The 21,648-nt window shown below is 41.4% G+C and overlaps 1 protein-coding gene across 2 annotated transcripts in view; it reads left to right on the forward strand.

Annotated features, from left to right (window-relative positions):
- The first annotated feature begins 608 nt into the window (after positions 1–608).
- FETUB (fetuin B) overlaps positions 609–21,648 on the forward strand; it is a 30,716-nt gene continuing 9,676 nt past the window's right edge. The window contains exons 1-4 of one of the 2 annotated variants that reach the window (XM_072807757.1): positions 6,234–6,444; positions 17,770–17,992; positions 18,332–18,442; positions 19,759–19,846. In XM_072807757.1, coding sequence (XP_072663858.1) covers positions 17,771–17,992; positions 18,332–18,442; positions 19,759–19,846 — 421 coding nt within the window. In that variant the 5' untranslated portion in view covers positions 6,234–6,444; position 17,770. Of the gene's footprint in view, positions 681–6,233; positions 6,445–17,769; positions 17,993–18,331; positions 18,443–19,758; positions 19,847–21,648 lie in introns of those variants that run through there. The other variant, XM_072807758.1, reaches the window with a different exon arrangement.

A 21,648-nucleotide genomic window follows, 5' to 3' on the forward strand; every position in this document is an offset into this window, starting at 1 on the left:
CCATCCCAGGACCCTGGGATCACAACTTGAGCCAAAGGCAGACACTCAACCACTGAGCCACCCAGGTGCCCCCTCTGTTCACTTCCTAACTGGAAGATACTGGGGCGGTGGGAAAGGGGCAGGAAATGCAGAAAGTTCACCCACTGTCTCCAGATCCAGGGTCGGAGTTTTCAGTCTTCCCTCCTCTGCTAGCCCACCCTTGTATTCTCATCCCTCTTCACACTTCTCCACTCTCTCCCTCCACCCCCTTACTCTTCCAGCACCAACAGGAACTGCTCAGTTCAGCAAGTACAGGCTAATTACCAGCAACAGGCATAACTGACGTGTTCCATCCTGGAGGACATAACCCTCCTCCTGCCTCCAAAGCAGTGCAGACAGGGTTTACTGCCTTCTCTCCTCTGTGCTCCCATAACATTGTGTCAGTGTGTGTGTGTGTGTGTGTGTGTGTGTGTGTGTGTGTGAGAGAGAGAGAGAGACAGAGACAGAGAGAGTGAGAGTGAGAAAGGGAGTCTTCATTAGCTGAGGATTTTGTATTTGTGAGTTCACCTACTTGCTCATACTCCTTTGTAACCCCCAAATCCATATCCTTATTATTTTTGCAGTCATTCCTAGACGTGTGCACATGGCCAACGTGTTGAGTCCCCTGAGGCAGCCTGAGTTCCCAGCTGAAGTCAAACCAGGTGACCTGCTCCTTGGTTCAACTCTCATGCTATAAGCAAGTGTACTTTTCACCGTCTGTTTAGTGCCACATTTTTCACAGTTTTGTGCTTGTTGTTGATTTTGCTGCTTGAAATGCCCCCCTGCCAAGCACTGTGCCAAAGTGCTGTGTAGTGTTTCTAAGAACAAGAAGGCTGAAAATGTGTGTGTTTAGAGACGTGCCATTCGGACGTGAGTTACAGTGTCGGTGAGTAAGTGTTAAAGAACTAATGGTGTAGATTAAATATATCTTTGAATAGAAACATAAAACAAGGTTATGTATTATTGATCAGTTGATGAAAATGTGACCAGATTGGTCACACACACACACACTCACACACACATATAACAAGGTACCATCTTTTCTCCCTACAAATACCTCTTCTGTTTAAGAGAGTCAGGCCTCTGTCTTATTCACATCTCAACCACCCCTGCAACTTAGTAGTGGTACTTAGAGGTCTGCAGGAGGAGTTTGAGGAGTGAAGCATGAATGACCATCTTCTAAGGCCCTTCAAACCACACCGGAAAATCCCCAGTTCCCTGAACACTTCCCACAGGCCTGACTCCCCATGTGGATAGTTTCCTCAAGGTGATTAGTGTGGGAGGTGTCTAGAGAAAGTCATTTGTAATGACATGGACTGAATAAAACCAAAGGCAGCTTCATTGCTTTAATGTTATTCCCTGTGCACTGCCATAAAACATACTAGTTATAATATGACAAAGCCCTGGGTCTCTTGGGCTTACTGGTCCTGGGAGATAGATGATAGATGATTGATAGATAGATAGATAATAATAATAATAATAATAATAATAATAATGATGATGATGATAGATATAGATATGATGGAAAGGCATATTGTAAAGGACACGTCCATCTTACAAAAGAATGAGTCTTTTTCCTTAGAAAATTACGGAAATGTATAGAACTCTGACATCCAGTCTGGAAAATCCAGACAAGGGTAGTACAAAAATTTTGTCCTTGACTCTTTCCCTAAACTCTGCCCTGGTAGCCTTATCGATCCTTGTGGCTTCTACTATTAACTCCAAGGGGTTATCTTTCAGCCCTCCCACTCGGTCTGCAAACACCGAGCAGCTGCTGTCTGGTAAACATCACCTGGATATCCTGCTGCAATATTTAACCCAATACTTATTCCAAAATTCAGCTCCTCATTGCTTTCCTGTCTTTCCCACCGAGCTATTTATTCCCGCTCTGGTACATCTCTTCCATGGTACTCCTTCCCCATGTTCTCTCCAGATCTCAACTCTGCAGCCATTTCTGGCCCTTCTCTCTTGTTCCCCATCGGCTGCTTGCCGAGGCCCTTCCCAGGGCCCGAGTGCTGAATGAATGCACAAACTAATGAGATCAGTGACTCAGTCCTGGGTGCAAACTATTGAAACGTTTCCTCCTTGATGGTATCAGTATCTAAGAGCATTAGGCAGAGAAGATCAGATGTAGTGGTAAGGAAGGAGGCTCAGGGCTTCCTGATCCAGGGCTCCAGGGACGGTGTGGGATCCTCTGTTCAGAGAGTCTCTTTGTAGAAACGTGGATGCATGAACACATGCAGTGCTGGTGGGAGTGGGAATTGGGCACTTTGGGAAGCCATGTGTAATGCTGTTGGAAATTTTGTCTCAAGGGATAAGACTATATCTTCCCTTTGGGAGACCACTTGGGTTTCCTGCTATTTAGTGCTTAGTCAACTAGGGTTGCTAGAACAAATATCATAGACTCACTGTCTTAAACAGTGGGAATTCATTTCTTACAGTCCTACATGCTACAGGTCCAAGATCAGTGTGCCAATATGGTTGGATTCTTTTTTTTAATTTAAATTCAATTAGCCAACATATTCCATCATTGGTTTCATATGTAGTGTTCAATAATTCATCAGTTGCATATAACACCCAGTGCTAATCACATCGCTGTCCTCCTTAATGCATAGTTGGATTCTTGATGAGGACTCTCCGTGGCTTGTAGACAGTCACCTCTATGTTGCATCCTCCCATAACTGAGAGAGTGAGAGAGCTCTAGTCTCTTAATCCTTTAGAAGGGCACCAATCCCATCTTGAGGGCTCTACCCAATGTCATCCAAACCCAATCACCTCCACAGTTCCTGTCTCCAAATATCAACACATCAAGGATTATGGTCACAGGATATGGATTTTGAAGGACATACACCTTCAGTCCATAGCACTTGGGGATTTATGGTAAATAATGACATTAATAATTTCCTGCTTCTTTTTTTTTAATTTCCTGCTTCTTAATCAATACTTGGTATTTACGTAACTAGCACATTTTAATCTTTATAGTATTCCCAATTTTTTATTTTGGTTATCTTCAAAACTGCAGAAGAGTTACAAAGAACCATATGCCCTTTGTCCAGATTCACCAACTATTGATATTTTGTTACTTTGATATTTTCTGATTTCTCTCTCTCCCTCCTTGCCTACACACACACACACACACACACACAATCTTAAAACCTCATGTCTGTTTCATAAGAACAAACACAGTTTCTCACATAAGCACATTGTAGTTCTCAAATTCAGAAAACTTAACTCATGTGGTATGATATAATTTACATTTCATATGAAAAATTTGCTGTCTCAATGGAGTTTTATAAAGCAATCTTTCCTCCTTATTCCATGATCCAGTCCAGAGTCACATTGGAATCACACATTGCATTTCATTATAAATTCTTTTTATTACTATTTTTAAAATTTTTTATTAAGTAACCTCTATGCCTAACATGGGGCTTGAACTCATGACCCTAAGATCAAGAGTTTCATGCTCCACCAACTGAGCCAGACAGGCACTCCAGTTATAAGTTCTTTTTAATGTCCTTTAGAACAGTTCTTGAGGCTTTCTTTGTCTTTCACAAATCTCCATTTTGGAAGAGTGTTAAATTAGTTGTTCTATAGAATGCCCTTCTAATTTGGGTTTGTCTAATCTTTGCTCATGATAGATTTAGTTCATGTTTTCCGCCTTCCCCCAGGAATACCACAGAAGGGACATTGTGTCCTCAGTGTATCACATCATGGAAACACTTGGTATCTGTTTGTCCCATTATTGGGGATGTCAATTCTAATCCCTTAGTTAAGGTGATGTCTTCCAGGTTTCTCTGCTATATAATTTCCCCCTTATAATTAATAAGTGGCTTATGTTAATTAGTTACAATTAATTATTAAGTAGTCTGTAGAGAGATAATTTAAGAGTATACAGATAACTTATTCCATATAAAATTTTCACTCTCTAGTTAATATACATTGATGATTCTTGCCTCAGTTCATTATTACAACAATGGTTACAAGGTTGGTTTTCTATTGTTTCATCTATATTCTTAGTCATTGGCATTTTATTGTGTGAAAAGTTTTGCCTTTTTCCTTCTTTAGTTAGTACTAGTATGGGATCTCTATTTTATTCAACAGATGGTAATTCACTACTCTCATTATTTGTTGTAATGCCCAGGTTGTGCCAGATTTCCAAATGGCTTTTTTTGGCAGCCGCTCATCATTCTTTGAGTGGCACAAGGTCATGTTGTACTTCCCTATCCTTGGGATCAACCATTTCTTCCAGGAGCTCTGGCTGCTTGTAGGAGGGAATACTACCTAGAAAGTGAGACCTGGGTGCTAGATGAGCTAAGAGCTCTCTGGCCTCTAAGCCTCCACAGTGGACGAAGTTGGAAAGAATAGTCATTTCACGTGGCCCCACTCTCATTCCTGCCATCTATGTAAAATTACGAATTCATACTGCTCCCTCAAACACCAATCCAAAGTCAGAATTTTCCTTGTCTTTCCCTGTTCCCATTCTCCTCCTTGGTGAGAACCCTGGTTCCCAAAGGACAATACAACAGTATCATTTGTTCAATATTGCAACACAAAAATAGTTTCAGGACTGCTGCATCCATTCCACTACAAAAAAACAAACCTAGTAGGTAGAGTTCAACATTTGTTTGTGTTTCTTTTTTCTTTAGACTGAGGCTATACAATCAAAAAATTGTATTCAAAAATTACTTGGATTAGCCCACTTTTCCCCCTTTCACTGTGTCTGATATTCATTTAGAAACACAGGCTCAAAAAAAAAAAAAAAAAAAAAGAAACACAGGCTCATTTGTTTCTGTAATCAATTTTCATTTTCTTTCCCCAGCTTTATTGAATTAATTTTATTGTTCTGAATAATTATAACATTAACATGATTCCAAAAGTCAAAATTCTATAAGAAGGATGATTTAGAAAATAGTACTGGCAATTTTGAGTAATTTATTTGCCTCTTATTTATATTTAAAATTCTCTTTTAATTATTACCAATTATGTCTCCTTTCTTTTATATATATATATATATATATATATATATATATATATATATATATATTATGTCTCCTTTCAATAAGATTTAGTGAGAGATTCCCCTTTGAACATGCCTCCTCCTTGCTCCATTCAGCCTTGGCTGTCCCATATCTCTTTTCTTTCCAGCTTTATGGAAATATAATGACATGTAACATTATGTAAGTTTAAGGTGTACAGTGTGATGACTTGATACTCATATATATTTAGAAATAATTACCACAATAAGGTTAGTTAACACACTCATCACCTCACATACTTACCATTTATTTCCTTTTTGGGGAGGCAGGCATTGTGTTGGTGAGAACATTCTAGATCTACCCTCTTTATTTGGAAGTATACAATTCAGTATTGTTGGCTGTAGTCACCATGCTGTACATTAGATCCTCAGACTTTACTCATCTTACAGCTGCAAGTTTGTACCCTTTGACCACCATCACCCATCTGGCCCACCCTCAAGGCCATCTCCTTTTATTTCTTCATCAGTATCTCCTTAACCTCCAACAATCAAGCCAAATCCAGAAGAGGAGTAACTGAATCATAGCTGGGCTTCCACTAAAAGAAAATGTGCCAGAGATGCCAGCCCTCCATGAGAATGTGTCCTGCAGTCAAGTTCTGTGAATCTGCCAGAAGTTAGCACACATGGGGTATTGGAAAGGGCACATGCTTTGGGATGACATAGTCATCAGATAGGGGTGAAAACACCTTCCAACAAAGTCTGAGGCCTGAGTGTAAGACCTTCCACTTGGCAGTGCTGGCATGCAGTAGGCACTCAGTAGTGTACTTACCCTTCCCTTCTTTGGTCAGTGTGTGGGCAGCCTGGGTGAGCGTGGAATACTGCAATAGAGCCATCCCCTGGGAGTGATGGCCACAAGCACCAGAGCTTCTGGGCCAATGGAGCTATTTGCAGAGCAGCACCCTCCAAGTTGGCTTGTACAGGTGTGAGTGAGGTAACTTGGGAAGTCCCGGGTCTGAGCAAGGTGCTGGGCGGATCCTCAGAAAGAAACTGCACCTAATGAAAGATTAGCCTTCTGCCACCAGCTCTAATTTGGAAACCAGTGGAAACCAGCTAGTGAAGGCTGCAGCTCAGCCAAGTGCATTGTTGCCTGGCATTCTAAAGTGACAATACAGTCTGTTTGCAGGATATAAAAGGGTGCTCAGAGGGGAAGAACTTGTCAGTATTTGTCCAGCCTGCTGGGGAGATGCTGGCATCCCGCTCCAGTGTAAATTAACCAGCAGGATTCCAGGTTATACATCATTTGCTTGTGTATAGGGTCACCGTGAGTCAGCCCCCCAGGGCTCAGTGATTCTGTGTCCTTAGGAAAGCCTGAATGTGTGACCTGCACAGCTGACACAGGCTTGACATCTCTCCATAGACCAGCACTTCTCCCTCCAACCTCATTCACAACGGTGAGTAGGAGATGTGGGTTTGGAGATTCTAATCCCTTTTCCTTAGGGTGCCTTCTTACCCTTTAGAATCTCTTTGGTGAGGTATTGAGGGAAAGCTGTGTGCCAGGCCCTTTATTTGTGTGTGGGAACACACCTGACCCTCACATCCAACCGTGGATTAATTGCAGCCTCAGTTTATCAATGAGGAAGCTAAGATTCAGAGAGGGTGAGGACCCATCTTTGGTCACACAACTGATGAATGGTAGAGCTGGAATTCCGACCCAGGCTTGTTCGAGCCCAGAGTCTGTTCTCTTGGCTACGACACCATAGGGGTTCTTAGAAGAAATCCCACTCGTGATACTGTCAGGGAGTTTTGCCCTAAGAATTTTTGACACTGAAAAATATGCCCTAAACCTTCTGAATTTTCTCAAACATTGCCTAAATATGATTGATAAAAGTAAGGGAGAGAAAAGGGCTCCAGATGTAGGGTACTTTAGGAGATAGACTGTCAAAGGTAACCCGAACCCAGTGGGTAGGACAAACACCATTCAGTTTATAGAGAAGACAGCTTGAAGGACATGGAAGACAAACTATGTAATTCACATTTTTAAATGTTTACTGATTCCTGCTCCCACTTCCTTGGGCTTGTCTATCAGGAATACTTCTACTCATCCTTCAAGCTCCAGGCATAATGTCACCTCCTCCGAGGAGCCTTTCTTGACTTCCCCAGCAGAGCTAGTTTCTCCTCTGGTGGCTTTCCTAGTACCCACTGAAGAGGGCCTTCCTTTCTGACACCATATAGGCTAGATGCAAACCCCAGCTGTAAGACTTCAGGCAACATACTTCACCTCTCTGTTCCTCAGTTTCCCTTGTCTGGACAATGAAGATAATAGTAGCACCTACAGCCCTGGGTTGGTTGTGGACTTTAAATGAGAAAAGGAACACGCAGCCTTTAGCACAGGGCTGGACACATACTAGGAACTCCTTAGAGTTGTTTATTATTTATAATGCTGGGCGTTGGCAGCATATGAAATAAATGCTCATTCAGTATTTGTGGAAGGAAGAAAATATACAAGGAAGGAAAGAGAAGAGAGAGAAGAGACCAAGCAGCCACAGAGGCTCTCTTCAACCAGGGTTGTGCCAGCCTGGCATTTGGAGCTGCAAGTGCCACCTAATTCCTCTCTGTATGCACCCTACCCTCGCAGGTCAAAATTTGGTACCTGCATCTCTAACTCCCCAGAGACCTAATCCCATGCACTGCGCCTCTCCCAGCTTTGCAGCAACAGTGCCTCACCTGTCTGACCAGTTCCTACTCTAGAACAATCACCAATCACACCTGTGTTAGGGTGGACAGACGGGAAGGCCTGGGACCAGCCCCTCTGGCTCAGGGAAAACCAGCCTTGTTTCTCCTAACCTGGCTCACCTGTTTCTTCTAACTCCACCTACTTGGTGGTGACTGCATTCAAGTGGACCTGGAAAAGGTGACCAGCAGAGTGGCACGAGATCTGCAGTATTTGTGACAAGGTGAGAACCACAAGGAACAGCACAGCACTAACAGCAGACACTGTCTCTGTGCTTCCGATGCACCAGGGCTGTGCCAAGCACCCTGCGAGCACTGCCCCTGCATCCGGTCCTGACCACGGCCTCAGGAGGTGGGTGCTCCTGCCACCTTCCTTTGCCAGGGAGAAGCCCAAACGGCCTAGTCAAGCGGCCACATCTGACCGTTGAGCACCTTAACCGAAGTCTGCTGCAATGTGAAACAGAGTGGAAACGTGCCCATTCCCAGCTTCTAGATGAATCACAGATTGAAATGATAGTGTTTTGAGTACATTGGGCTGACCAAAATATTACGATAAATTGCATCTGTTCCTTTTTACTTTTTAAATGTGGCTACTAGAAAATGGAGGCATGTGAGTAGCGTTGTGTCTTCGAGGAAGCACCGGGTTAGGTGATTACCCTAAGCCAAGGCCAAGATGCCAACCCAGGTTGAATGTTTCCACAGCCTCGCTCTTCACTCTGATGCTGAAGCCAAACTTCTACGTGACACACACATCGTCCCCACATGTGATGGGGACCAAACAGAAGTGTACCTGGGGTGTGGCTCCTGAGGAGATGAAATACATTCATTCCTCTCTTCCCCCAAGCTGGTGTACGTGTGTGTGTGCGTGTGCGTGCGCTGCTGTTTCATGGAGAAAGCAGGGAAATGCTGGGGCACACCCATGGCCTCTCAGGCCCTCAGCCGTGCAAACAGCAGAAGCAGAATCTGTCTACTTCCAGGTCTGTCTGCTTCTAGAAACTGGCCTCCTCCCTGCAGCCTCTCCCAGGCCTCCTCTACTCCACAACCTAGAAGGAGGCCAGGCCCAGGTTGTTTGATACAGGGTTGAAACCCAGATGCCGTGGAAATGGAACGATGTCGGGTAAAGAGAAAGGCAGAGAGGCCTTCACGCAGCTGGAAGGGCTCTAGGAAATTGTGTGGCCCCAAACCCAATGTCACAGATGAGGAGACCGGGCTTCAGGAAGCTGTGCCCTCCGTCTTGGTCACACAGCTGAGGTCCGAACCAGGACATCTGGGTCAGAGTCTGCTTTACTCTCTGGCAGTATGTCATTAGATTTTAATCTGGTTTGCAGAGCCCTGCCTTTCATTCCGGGTGCAGTAACGGCCTTCAGCTGTGCACAGGGCTGCACTTCCTCAGGCCACACACACTGCCTCCTCCTGTCCTACGTCCTCAGTCCTTCCCAACCTCTTTCCACACATTGCTCAAGCCCTGTGAATATTCACTCGCTGACCATAAACCTTTGTTGGACCCCAGAACTTGAGTATCTAGTTTCCATGCCCATTTTCTGGCTTCTGTGCCCATTTTCCTAGTGTTGCTCCTATTTGAAAACAATGCCCAATGCCCATCTCTAAGGAGCTGGGATCCTTAGATTTGGGTTTGTAAATCAAGCCTCAGAAACTTTACTTGCTTGCAGAAATCAGCTAGGGGCTGTATTTTATTAATCTAATTAGTCTGATTAACCCTTGATTCCAGAAAGCCTACCACAGTCCCTGGCATTATAGAGGTGCTCAATAAGGGTTTGTGGAATTTCAAGTAATTATCATGATTATAGTGACAGCAATAGCTACCACTGTGTGCCAAGTCTGGGTCTAGCCCATTTCATAGATTTGGCTACTGAGGCTAATAGTGGTTAATTGGCTTTTCAAGAACTTATTAAACTCAACAGCAAAGAAACAAACAATCCAATCATGAAATGGGCAAAAGACATGAACAGAAATCTCACAGAGGATGACATAGACATGGCCAACATGCACATGAGAAAATGCTCCGCGTCACTTGCCATCAGGGAAATATAAATCAACACCACAATGAGATACCACCTCACACCAGTGAGAATGGGGAAAATTAACAAGGCAGGAAACCACAAATGTTGGAGAGGATGTGGAGAAAAGGGAACCCTCTTGCACTGTTGGTGGGAATGTGAACTGGTGCAGCCACTCTGGAAAACTGTGTGGAGGCTCCTCAAAGAGTTAAAAATAGACCTGCCCTACGACCCAGCAATTGCACTGCTGGGGATTTACCCCAAAGATACAGATGCAGTGAAATGCCGGGACACCTGCACCCCGATGTTTCTAGCAGCAATGTCCACAATAGCCAAACTGTGGAAGGAGCCTCGGTGTCCATCGACAGATGAATGGATAAAGAAGCTGTGGTCTATGTATACAGTGGAATATTCCTCAGCCATTAGAAACGACAAATGCCCACCATTTGCTTCAACGTGGATGGAACTGGAGGGTATTATGCAATTGGAGAAGGACAAACTTTATCTGGTCTCATTCGCTTGGGGAATATAAAAAATAGTGAAAGGGATAAAAGGGGAAAGGAGAGAAAATGAGTGAAAATATCAGTGAGAGTGACAAAACAGTGAGAGTTTCCCATAACTCTGGGAAACGAACAAAGGGTAGTGGAAAGGGAGGTGGGCAGGGGTTTGGGGTGACTGGGTGATGGGCACTGAGGGGGGCACTTGATGGGATGAGCACTGGGTGTTATTGTTATGCAATATGTTGGCAAATTGAACTCCAATTAAAAAATTTATTTAGTTGATAATCAAAAGAGTTACATTAGACTATTGCTATATTTGGTATGATGAAAAGGATTCTAAACTAGAAGGTTTCTTACTGGTTCTACCACCAATTCGTTTATGATTTTTCTTTCGGCACTCCACCTTCCTAATCCTCAGTTGTCTCACCTGAGAAACATGCTGGTTAGATTCACTCAATTTCCGTTAGGGGCACTTTTCAATGAGGCTGTACACTACCACCAGGTGACCTACAGTGCCATGATTTAGCTAAAAGCATGGTTATCAAATAAGAAAAAAAAACTAGTTTCTACTCAACTTTTAAATAAACATTTAGATTTTTATCACAATAGCTAATTTTTACAATAATCTTAACCAGCAACACAAATCATATTTAAGATTTGTGTGAAATTAAACCTAGATCATGTTAAATGCCTTGCTCACATTTAGTTTGCTGTTATCAGCCATGACTGACCATATCCTGAATTTTGGTTCAGGTCAGAGGGACATTCTATCAATCCATTTGATATATCTCCCCTTCCACTCGAAATCTTCACACCTCTCACCAGTTTCTTATCAGAAAACCTCAGAGATAGCTATTCTTACCACTCGTACAGCAATTCCAAAAGTATTTTTTTGTGACTTAATACTAAGGACTACAAATACCTCTCTTCTAGTCATGTAAGTATAGGAAATTGTGGTATAAATACGTTTCTACTTTGGAGAGGTTTTCACAGTTCAATGTGTGTTGAGACCCTACAAGATTGAGCTGCTGTGGATGTAGCGGTTCCTAAAGATGTCTGAGCACAGAACACTGAGGACAAGGGTCAGGGGTGGGGACACATTTCACGGGGACTAGCGAACTACGGAATAGCTTCTTGTGAAATCCTAATCTAGAAGCTTCCTTCCAGTCTTTCCTATTTTCTCCTAGAGCAAACTACCTCTGATGTGCATGGTAGGTTTTTCTAATGGAAAGTTTAAAATGATATTTGTGTTTTGTACAGTTTCAATCAGTAGAACCTTCCTGAACTTCCTGAACCCCAAGCAGAAGCTGCAAGAAACAAAATAAGAAACAGAGTATTACTGGCTTTCTAGCCCATCTATCAATCACTAGCTTTCTCTTTTTTATTGTTTTATGCTTGTACACATAAGTTTATTTTTTTCATTTATTTGGTTTTTATTTTAATTCCAGTTAGTTGACATACAGTGTTATATTAGTTTTAGGTGTACAGTATAGTGATTCAATAATTCCGTACATCACCTAGTGCTCATCCGGACAAGTGCACTCCTTAATCCTTGTCCCATTTCACCCATCCCCTGATCCACATCCCCTCTGGGAACCACCAGTTTGTTCTCTGTAATTAAGAGTCTGTTTCTTGGTTGATCTCTGTCTCTTATTTTTTCCCCCATTGCTTGTTTGTTTTGTTTCTTAAGTTCCACATGTGAATGAAATCATATGGTATTTGTCTTTCTCTGACTGACTTATTTCACTTAGCATTATATTATATACCTCCATCCATGTTGCAAATGGCAAGATTTCATTCTTTTTTATGGCTGAATAATATTCCACTGTGTGTGCATATATACATATAATATTTTTCCTTTTTTTAAGATTTATTTATTTATTTATGATAGAGAGGCAGAGACACAGGCAGAGGGAGACGCAAGCTCCATGCAGGGAGCCCGACGCAGGACTCGATCCCAGGACTCCAGGATCGTGCCCTGGGCCAAAGGCAGGCGCCAAACTGCTGAGCCACCCAGGGATCCCCTCCTTTTATATATATATATATATACACACACACACATATATAATATTTTTCCATTCAGTAGTCCATGGACACTTAGGCTGCTTCCATATCTTGTCTGGCTGTAAATAATGCTGCTATAAACACAGTGGAGCATGTATTTCTTTGAATTAGTGTTCTTGTATTCCAGTAGTGTGATTGCTGGGTCACAAGGTACTTCTACTATTAACTTTTTTTAAAATATTTTATTTATTTATTCATGAGAGACAGAGAGTGAAAGCAGGAGACATAGGCAGAGGGAGAAGCAGACTCCCCGCAGGAGCCTGTTGTGGGACTTGATCCCGGAACTCCAGGATCACACCATGGGCCAAAGGCAGATGCTCAACCGCTGAGCCACCCAGGCGTCCCTACTATTAACTTTTTGAGGAAGCTCCACACTGCTTTCCACAGTGGCTGCACAAGTTTGCATTCCCAGCAACAGTGCAAGAGGGTTCCTTTTGCTCCACAGCCTCGCCAACACCTGTTGTTTCTTGTGTTATTGATTTTAGCCATTCTGACAGATGTGAGATGATGTGTCATTGTAGTTTTGATTTGCATTTCCCTGGTGATAAGTGATATTGAGCATCTTTTCATGAGTCTGCTAGCCCTCCATATGTCTTCTTTGGAGAAATGTCTGTTCGTGTCTTCTGCCTGCTTTTTAATTGGATTATTTTTTGGGTGTTGAGTTTTTTAAGCTCTTTATTTTGGATACTTAGCCTTCATTATCCAATGATACTGTTATGTCATTGCAAATATCTCCCCCCACACTGTAGGTTGCCTTTTAGTTTTGTTGATTATTTCCTTTGCCCTGCAGAAGCTTTGTATTTTGATGAAGGTTCAATAGCTTAGTTATGCTTTTGTTTCCCTTGCCTCAGGAGACAAATGTAGAAAGAAGTTGCTATGGCCGGTGTCAAAGAAGTTACTGCCTCTGCTCTCCTCTAGGATTTTTATGGTTTCAGGTGTCACATTTAGGTCTTCCATCCATTTTGAATTTATGTTTGCATGTAGTGTAATAAAGTTGTCTAGTTTCATTCTTTTGCACATTGTTGTCCAGTTTTCCCAACACCATTTGTTGAAGAGGTTGTCCTTTTCTCATTAAATATTCTTTCCTGATTTTTTGAAGATTAATTGACCATATAATTGTGGGTTTGTTTCTAGGTTTTCTATTCTGCTCCATTGATCTGTGTCTATTTTTGTGCCAGTATCCTACTGTTTTGATTGCTACAGTTTTAGCTTTGTAATAGAACTTGAAGTCCAGAATTGTGATGCCTCCAGCCTCACTTTTCTTTTTCAAGATTGCTTTGACTGTTCAGTCTTTTGTGGTTCCATACAAATTTCAGGATTGTTCTAGCTCTGTGAAAAATGTTGTTGGTATTTTAACAGAGATTGCATTAAATGTGTAGATTGGTGTGAGTGGTATGGAAATTTTAACAATATTTTTCTCTTCCAATCCAGAAACCAGTGAAATAGAAACCAAAAGAACAGTAGAACAGATCAGCAAGTGATGCCTGGGTGGCTCAGTGGTTGAGCATCTACCTTCAGCTCAGGGCTTGATCCCGGCATCTGGGATTGAGTCCCACATCAGATTCCCCACAGGGAACCTGCTTCTCTCTCTGCCTGTGTCTCTGCCTTTGTCTCTGTGTCTCTCATGAATAAATAAAACTTTTTTAAAAAAGAACAGATCAACAAAACTAAGAGCTGGTTCTTTGAAAGAATTAAGAGTGATAAAGCCCTAGCCGGACTTACCAAAAAGAAAAGAGAAAGGACCCAAATAAATAAAATCATGAATGAAAGAGGAGAGATCACAACCAACACCAAAGAAATACAATTATAAAAACGTATTATGAGCAACTATATGCCAACAAATTAGGCAATCTGGAAAATATCCCTAAAGATGTATAAACTACCAATACTGAAGCAGGAAGAAATAGAAAATCTGAACAGACCCATAATCAGCAAGGAAACTGAAGCAGTAATTAAAAATCTCCCAACAAACAAGAGTCTGAGGCCTGATAGCTTCACAGGGGAATTCTATCGAACATGTAAAGAATTAATACTTATTCTTCTGAAGCTGTTTCAAAAAATAGAATGGAAGGAAAACTTCCAAACCCCTCCAAGAGGCCAGTATTACCTTGATCCCAAAACCAGACAAAGACACCACCAAAAAGGAGAATTACGGACCAATATCCCTGATGAACATGGATGCCAAAATTCTCACCTAACGACTAGCCAATAGGATCAAACAGTACACTAAAACATTATTCACCATGACCACGTGGGATTTATTCCTGGGCTGTAAGGGTAGTTCAACATCTACAAATCAATCAACATGATACACTACATTAATAAAAGAAAGGACAAGAACCATATGATCCTCTCAATAGATGCAGAAAAGGCATTTAACACTTTCTTGATTAAAACTCTTCGCAGTATAGGATAGAGGGACCATATCCTGATATCATAGAAGCATTCTAGAAAAATCCCATAGCAAATATCATTCTCAATGGGGAAAAACTGAGAGCTTTTCCCCTCAGGTCAGGAACACAGGGATGTCCACTATCACCACTGCTTTCAACTTAGTACCAGAAGTCCTAGCCTCAGCAATCAGAAAACAAAAAGAAACAAAAGGCATTCAGTCGGCAAAGAAGTCAAACTCTCACTCTTTGCAGATGACATGATCCTCTATATGGAAAACCCAAAAGACTCAACCCCACAATTGCTAGACCTCATACAGGAATTCAGCAAAGTGGCAGGATATAAAATCCATACACAGACATCAGTTGCAGTTCTATACACTAACAATGAGACAGAAGAAAGAGAAATTAGGGACTCGATCCCATTTATAATTCCACCCAAAACCATAAGATACCTAGGAATAAGCCTAACCAAAGACGTAAAGGATCTGTAGTCAGAAAGCTAAAGAACACTCATGAAAGAAATTGAGGAAACACAAAGAAATGGAAAAATATTCCATGCTCATGGATTGGAAGAACAAACATTGTTAAAACGTCTATGCTACCTAGAGCAATCTATACATTCAATGCAATCCCTATCAAAATACCATCAACTTATTTCAGAGTTGGAACAAATAATCCTAAAGTTTGTATGGAACCAGAAAAGACCCCCAAATAGCTAAAGGATCATTGAAAAAGGAAACCAAAACTGGTGACATCATAATTCCAGACTTCAAGCTCTATTACAAAGCTGTAATCATCAAGACAATATGATACCAGCAATGTCCACAATAGCCAAGCTATGGAAAGAGCCCAGATGTCCATCAACAGATGAATGGATAAGGAAGATGTAACATATATATATATACAACGAACTACTATTCAGCTATCAAAAAAATGAAATCTTGCCATTTGCAACAAAGTAGATGGAACCAGAGGATATTATGCTAAGTGAAATAAGTCAGAGAAAGACAATTATCATATGATCTCACTCATATGTGGAATTTAAGAAACAAAACAGAGGATCATAGGGAAATAGAGGAAAAAATAAAACAAAACAAAATCAGAGAGGGAGACAAACCATAAGAGACTCTTAATCATAGGAAACAAACTGAGGGTCGTTGGAGGGGAGGGGTTGGGGGCAGATGGGGTAACTGGGTGATGGACATTATGGAGGGCACCTGATGTAATGAGCACTGGGTATTATATAAGACTGATGAATCACTGAGCTCTACCTCTGAAATCAATAATATATTACATGTTAACTGAATTTAAATAAAAATTTTTAAAATAAGAAATAAGGTCCATTTTATCTAATGTCAGTATTGCTACCCCAGCTTTCTTTTGACAGACATCTATTTGCATGATAAATGTTTCTCCATCCCCTCACTTTCATCCTGCATGTCTTTAGTTCTAAAATGAGTCTGTTAGGCATCATATAGATGGGTCTTGTTTTTTTAATCCATTCTGTCATCCAATTTCTTTTGATTAGAGCATTTAACACATTTACATTAAAACTATTATTGATAGATATGTATTTATTGCCATTTTATTCCTTGTTTTGTGGTTGTTTCTGAAGATTTTTACTGATCCCTTCTTGTCTTTCTCTCACATCTTGCTGATTTTATTTAGTGATGTATTTGGATTTCATTCTCTCTATTTTTGCGTGTTTATTGGTAGTTTTTAATATGTGGTTACCATTACGTTTGTATATAATCTCTTCTGCAAATAGTAGTATATATTAAGTTGATGGTTGTTCAAGTTTAAACCCATTCTTTTCTCCCCCTCAATTTTAGACATACATTATTATATTTTATATCCTTTTTGTAGTGTGAGTTCTTTGATTTTTTTTACAGAAATACTCATTTTACTGCTTTTGTGTTTCCTACTTTTATACTGTCATTTTTAAGCTCTCCTTTCCACTCAAAGGGTCCCCTTTAATATTTCTTCCAGGGGATCCCTGGGTGGCTCAGTGGTTTAGCGCCTGCTTTCGGCCCAGGGTGTGATCCTGGAGTCCTGGGATCGAGTCCCGCATCAGGCTCCCTGCATGGAGCCTGCTTCTCCCTCTGCCTGTGTCTCTCATGAATAAATAAAATCTTTAAAAAATAAAATAAAATCTTAAAAAAAATATTTCTTTCAGGGCTGGTTTAGTGGTCACGAACTCCTTCAGTTTTGTTTTTTCTTTTTTTTTTTTTTGTCTGAGAAACCCTTTTTCTCTCCTATTCTGCATGATTAGCTTTCTTAACCATAGTGTTTAATGAGTTTGCTTCCATATAGATCCACAGAAAGAGAGATAGACTTGAAGTATGATGCAAGAACTATTGATGTACCATTCACTTCTTTTTTTTTTCTTTTTTTCTTTATTTAAATGATGTCTTGGTTTTAAGAAACTTAAATAAGGCTAAATAAACACTTTCTAGCCACATCCCAAAGTGTGTTAGGCATGACACTGGTGCTTTATGTAGGTAATATGGGTGGGGATAGAGCCATTTTCCTGATCTAACAAGAATGGTAAACACGGGAGGTCAGGCAGGAAATCTGAACTCACTGAGCACCATTGGGACTGAACCCGGGGTTCCATGCCTGGAATAACTATTTGTGTGGACCAGGACATCGACTGGAGGTCGGGTGCCAGGGGAGAAGGGAGAAAGTGACAGCCCACATATTCTGATTCAAGTGGAGCCCTGGACATGAACCAGAATCCAGTCATGACCTGCTAGGAACCTTGACCCAGTGTTTATTATGGTTTCTTAGGAAAAGGTTAGGAAACAAATTTGTTTGCATGACACATGAATATAAGATCGCTCAGGGGTCCAAGGTTAGAAACATTTGCAAATCCCATCCAAAGTACTGACCTTGGGAAATCCACACTTAGAATTCAAGGAGCTAAAATGGGACATTGTATTTCAAATCCTGGTTACTGTTTAGATTGTGATTGCAAAACTGCTCAAACTGGCTTTACAGAGAGAATGCTTTAAGCAGCCCCATCCTTGTAGCTCTACATCCTGACCCATCCTGGGCCTTGTTCCTCACAGAATGGATCTGCTCCTATCCCTCGTGCTCTGCACGCTGGCGGCATGCTGCTGGGCTACATCTGTACCCATGCCAGTCCTCCCCTTACCTGTCCTCTCCCGTGACTGCAATAACTCGGGTATTCTGGAAGTCGCAGGCTTTGCCCTGCAGGACATTAACAGAGACCGAAAGGATGGCTATGTACTGAGCCTCAACCGAGTGAGCGATGTCCGTGAACACAGACAGGCAAGTAATGGTCCCCTATCCAGGACAGGTGCTTGCTGAAGTTGAGGAGGCCAACCAGGGGATGGGAACCCAAAGACACATGTTGGCAGGTGCTTTCCAAATCGGAAACCCTGCTAAGAACGTTCCTCTATTCTCTGCCAGTGTGTTCTATGTGTTTTTACTGTTTTTTGTGCTAATAGTTCTCCTACTCTGACACTTGTCTAGTATCCCACAGGTTATCAGAAATCTTCACAAACATCACAGAGTTTGGCTTTGTCATAAAAGAGAGACTTTTTGGCCAGTCTTTAAGGGTTTCTGCTTCATGTGGGATGCGATGCATTTCTCAACCCCCTTCCACAGGTTGCTATGGGATCTCTGTTCTATCTCACACTGGATGTGTTAGAGACTGATTGCCATGTACTCAGCAGGAAGCCGTGGAAGGACTGTGGGGTGAGGCACCTACATGAATCGGTAAGTGCTTATGTCTAGGTGCTCCAGAAAAGCTAGGTGTGTTCTGGGTTGGGTGAGGATTGCTCAATATGTGTCATTTCTTTAATGTCCTTCATTATAATCTCGGCCCAGGTGGTTATTCCAATGCTGTAGGTCAGAGTTTAATCCAAGGAGTTTCTGAGAGTCCCACTGGGAGTCATAACCCCAGAAGTGAAAAGTTGCTCCCAAATTATTTCCTACCTTTAAGACCCTCTTGTAGGCTCTGAGCTAGTGTTTGAATTATGAGAAAAAAAGATTTGAGATGTAATGCTCTTGTTGTGTATCTAAGGAAGACTGTAGAAGCAATGGAGGGAGAGCTGCTTTATTGGTTTTATTTTGCCTTATTTTGTTTCAGTGAACACTGATATGAGATGCGAGGTTGGGGAGAAGGTAGGCTTACAGTATGGGAGCTCCCAGAGGTGCCATGGAAGGATTTCCTGGAATCGTAGAACCTAAGGGGCCTCAGCATTCAACATTTTAAAGGCAACTATTAAAGAAGCTTGAAAAAAAAAATGAAAAAAAAAATAAAGAAGCTTGAAAATAACCTAGCTTTCTTTTGCATCTCAATTATCCTGAGGTTATTTCCATTAATTGATATGCAACTTTATATTTTGAGTGCAGGACTATGTTTAGAAGTAAAGTATTTGATTAAGATATCTTTTCTAATCATTTAACTGAATTTGTCAAATTGCACCTATCTAGTTTTGAAGAGCAAAGAATGTTCTTACCCTGTTGTGAATTATATTTGTTAAGGTGATACTAGCTGCGATAATACATACCCTAAAAAGTGTTTACTAATTCCAACGTGGTAGAAGTTTATTTAAAGTTCAAAAGAGAAATTCCAATCAAGAGGGGGGTTTCTTCCAGGAGTGACTTAGAGACCCAATTCCTTCCATGCTGTGGTTTTAGACTCTGTCCCCTTCAAGCCATGGTGTCTATGACCACCGTGCTCATCTGCATCAGGCTATGGAAAGAGAAAAAGCATGGTAGACAGGTGACATGTGGGAGAACTTCATGGGCCACATGGAAATGGTTCCAATCACTTCTCACATTCCTGTGGTTGCAATTCAATTATACACAGTCACATCTGATCTGGAAGGAGGCTGAGAAATGTAGACTAGCTGGGTCTCAGAAGAAAGTTGAACTGTTTAATTTGCTTGCAATTTCTCACACCCCAAACTGCCAAAATTGGCCTTAGCTTTTCATTATTTAAAAATAAAATGTCTAGTCTAACTTCGGGGGTATTTTTAAAAGCCAGAGTTGGTTCCATCCTTTCATAAAATGTGTGTTTCTTCCAGGTTTATGGTCAATGCAAAGCACTATTTTATGTTAATAAGCCAGGAAGAGTTCTCTATCTACCTGCTTATAATTGTACTCTTCGCCCAGGTAAGAAGGCACTCTGATTTTGTTTCTTTTAATAAAAGATGGAAAAAAAATAAAAAATAAAAGATGGAAAAAGAGCATTAAATAGGGCTATGCCTAGAGTATGCAGTGTTCTCCCATCCTATTCATACCAAGGCCATGTTCTTATATCTAGTATTTGCCTCTCCTGTGAAGTTTAACTTGCACCATTCCTTTTCCCCACAAGGAATCTTCTTAAATCACTTCTTAAATCATTTATGATAGAGGGTTGCATTAAATCCTAAATTTTCAGTCTGATAGAAATTGCTTAATCTCTGGTCCCTAGGCTCCCTTTCTAGCTCTCTCTAACATTATTTTCCTGACTATACTAACACTCCACTTCCTACAACTGGATGGATATTTCACTATTTTCCAGACACACATTGCACTTTCCAATCTCCACATCTACTTGTGTGCCTCCTTCTCCACTGAGAATGCCCTCACCTGACACCCTCTGCCCTTAGAACTTACATTCCTTGAGGACCCCCCCAATGCTGCTGTTTCTACCATGTTCTCTATTCCAGAAAGGAAAGGTGCTCTCCCGTGCTCATCCCTATAAAGCTTAAGCCTAACCACTCATGGAACAACAGAGACAATATGCTGCCTTGATTTGGGTCTCCTATCTTATATCATGTAGAACATATATTCCTTCCTCCCTGTCAAAAGCCCTCCTTCCGTTCCTATTAAGTGTAAGGAGGCCATAGTATTGTTGAATAAGTGAACTAAGAATGCACTGAAACTAATGACACTTCAAATATGCACATGTATTTGTTCTGGATCCTTCTTTGGAAAGCAAGCATCCAAGGCATGGGGAAACAGGATATGGCTACTTGTCAAACTATTATGTGCATGTGACTCCCCTAGTGGAACTTGTTCAAGTGCAGATTCTGAATCTAGAGGTGTGGGGTTTGGCCTAAAAGTCTGCATATCTAATAAGCTTCAGGAGATAACAATGCTTTGGGAGATAAAGCAACAGAGCAAGTATTTTATTAGCCACAGTTTAAGCTTCCTGGTTGTGAAGATGAGTCTTACTTAAAAAATCAGAGAACAACCAACAAGACAGACTGGGATTGTTGTTAGTGGTACCAGAGTTATAGAAGGCCAGGAAGTGACCCTTGGGGGCAACGGTGCAGGAGTGACAACCTATGGAAACTGCCTCATGATATGCCCAAATTTGTGCAAATAGACATGCAGTTGATCAAAACAATGCATTTGCTCTATAAAAAGAACCTCTGGGGATCCCTGGGTGGCGCAGCGGTTTGGCGCCTGCCTTTGGCCCAGGGCGCGATCCTGGAGACGCGGGATCGAATCCCACATCAGGCTCCCAGTGCATGGAGCCTGCTTCTCCCTCTGCCTGTGTCTCTGCCTCTCTCTCTCTCTCTCTCTGTGTGACTATCATAAATAAATAAAAATTAAAAAAAACATTCAAAAAAAAAATAATAATAAAAATAAAAATAAAAAGAACCTCTGGAAATGCTCCCTGGCCTGACGTTCACACAAGTTTTGCCACCCCCAGCTCCTCCCAATCAGAAATTCTCGCTATATATTTGGCATAATTATTCTATCCAGTAACACAGTGATTTGACCAATATTTGTTTTCTGGCTCACTTATATGGTGTGCAATGACCTTCCATAGGTCATTCACACATCCGTCATTCACACATCTGTTCACTCAACAAGCATTTGCTAAGCACTTATAATGCATTAGACATTATATTAGGTGTTGGGGGCTAAAAGGTGAATAAGACACGACACTAATGAAATCCCAACATTTTAAGACATTCAGT

Source organism: Canis lupus, chromosome 31 (genome assembly GCF_048164855.1).
Source record: "Canis lupus baileyi chromosome 31, mCanLup2.hap1, whole genome shotgun sequence".
Lineage (NCBI taxonomy): Eukaryota > Metazoa > Chordata > Mammalia > Carnivora > Canidae > Canis > Canis lupus.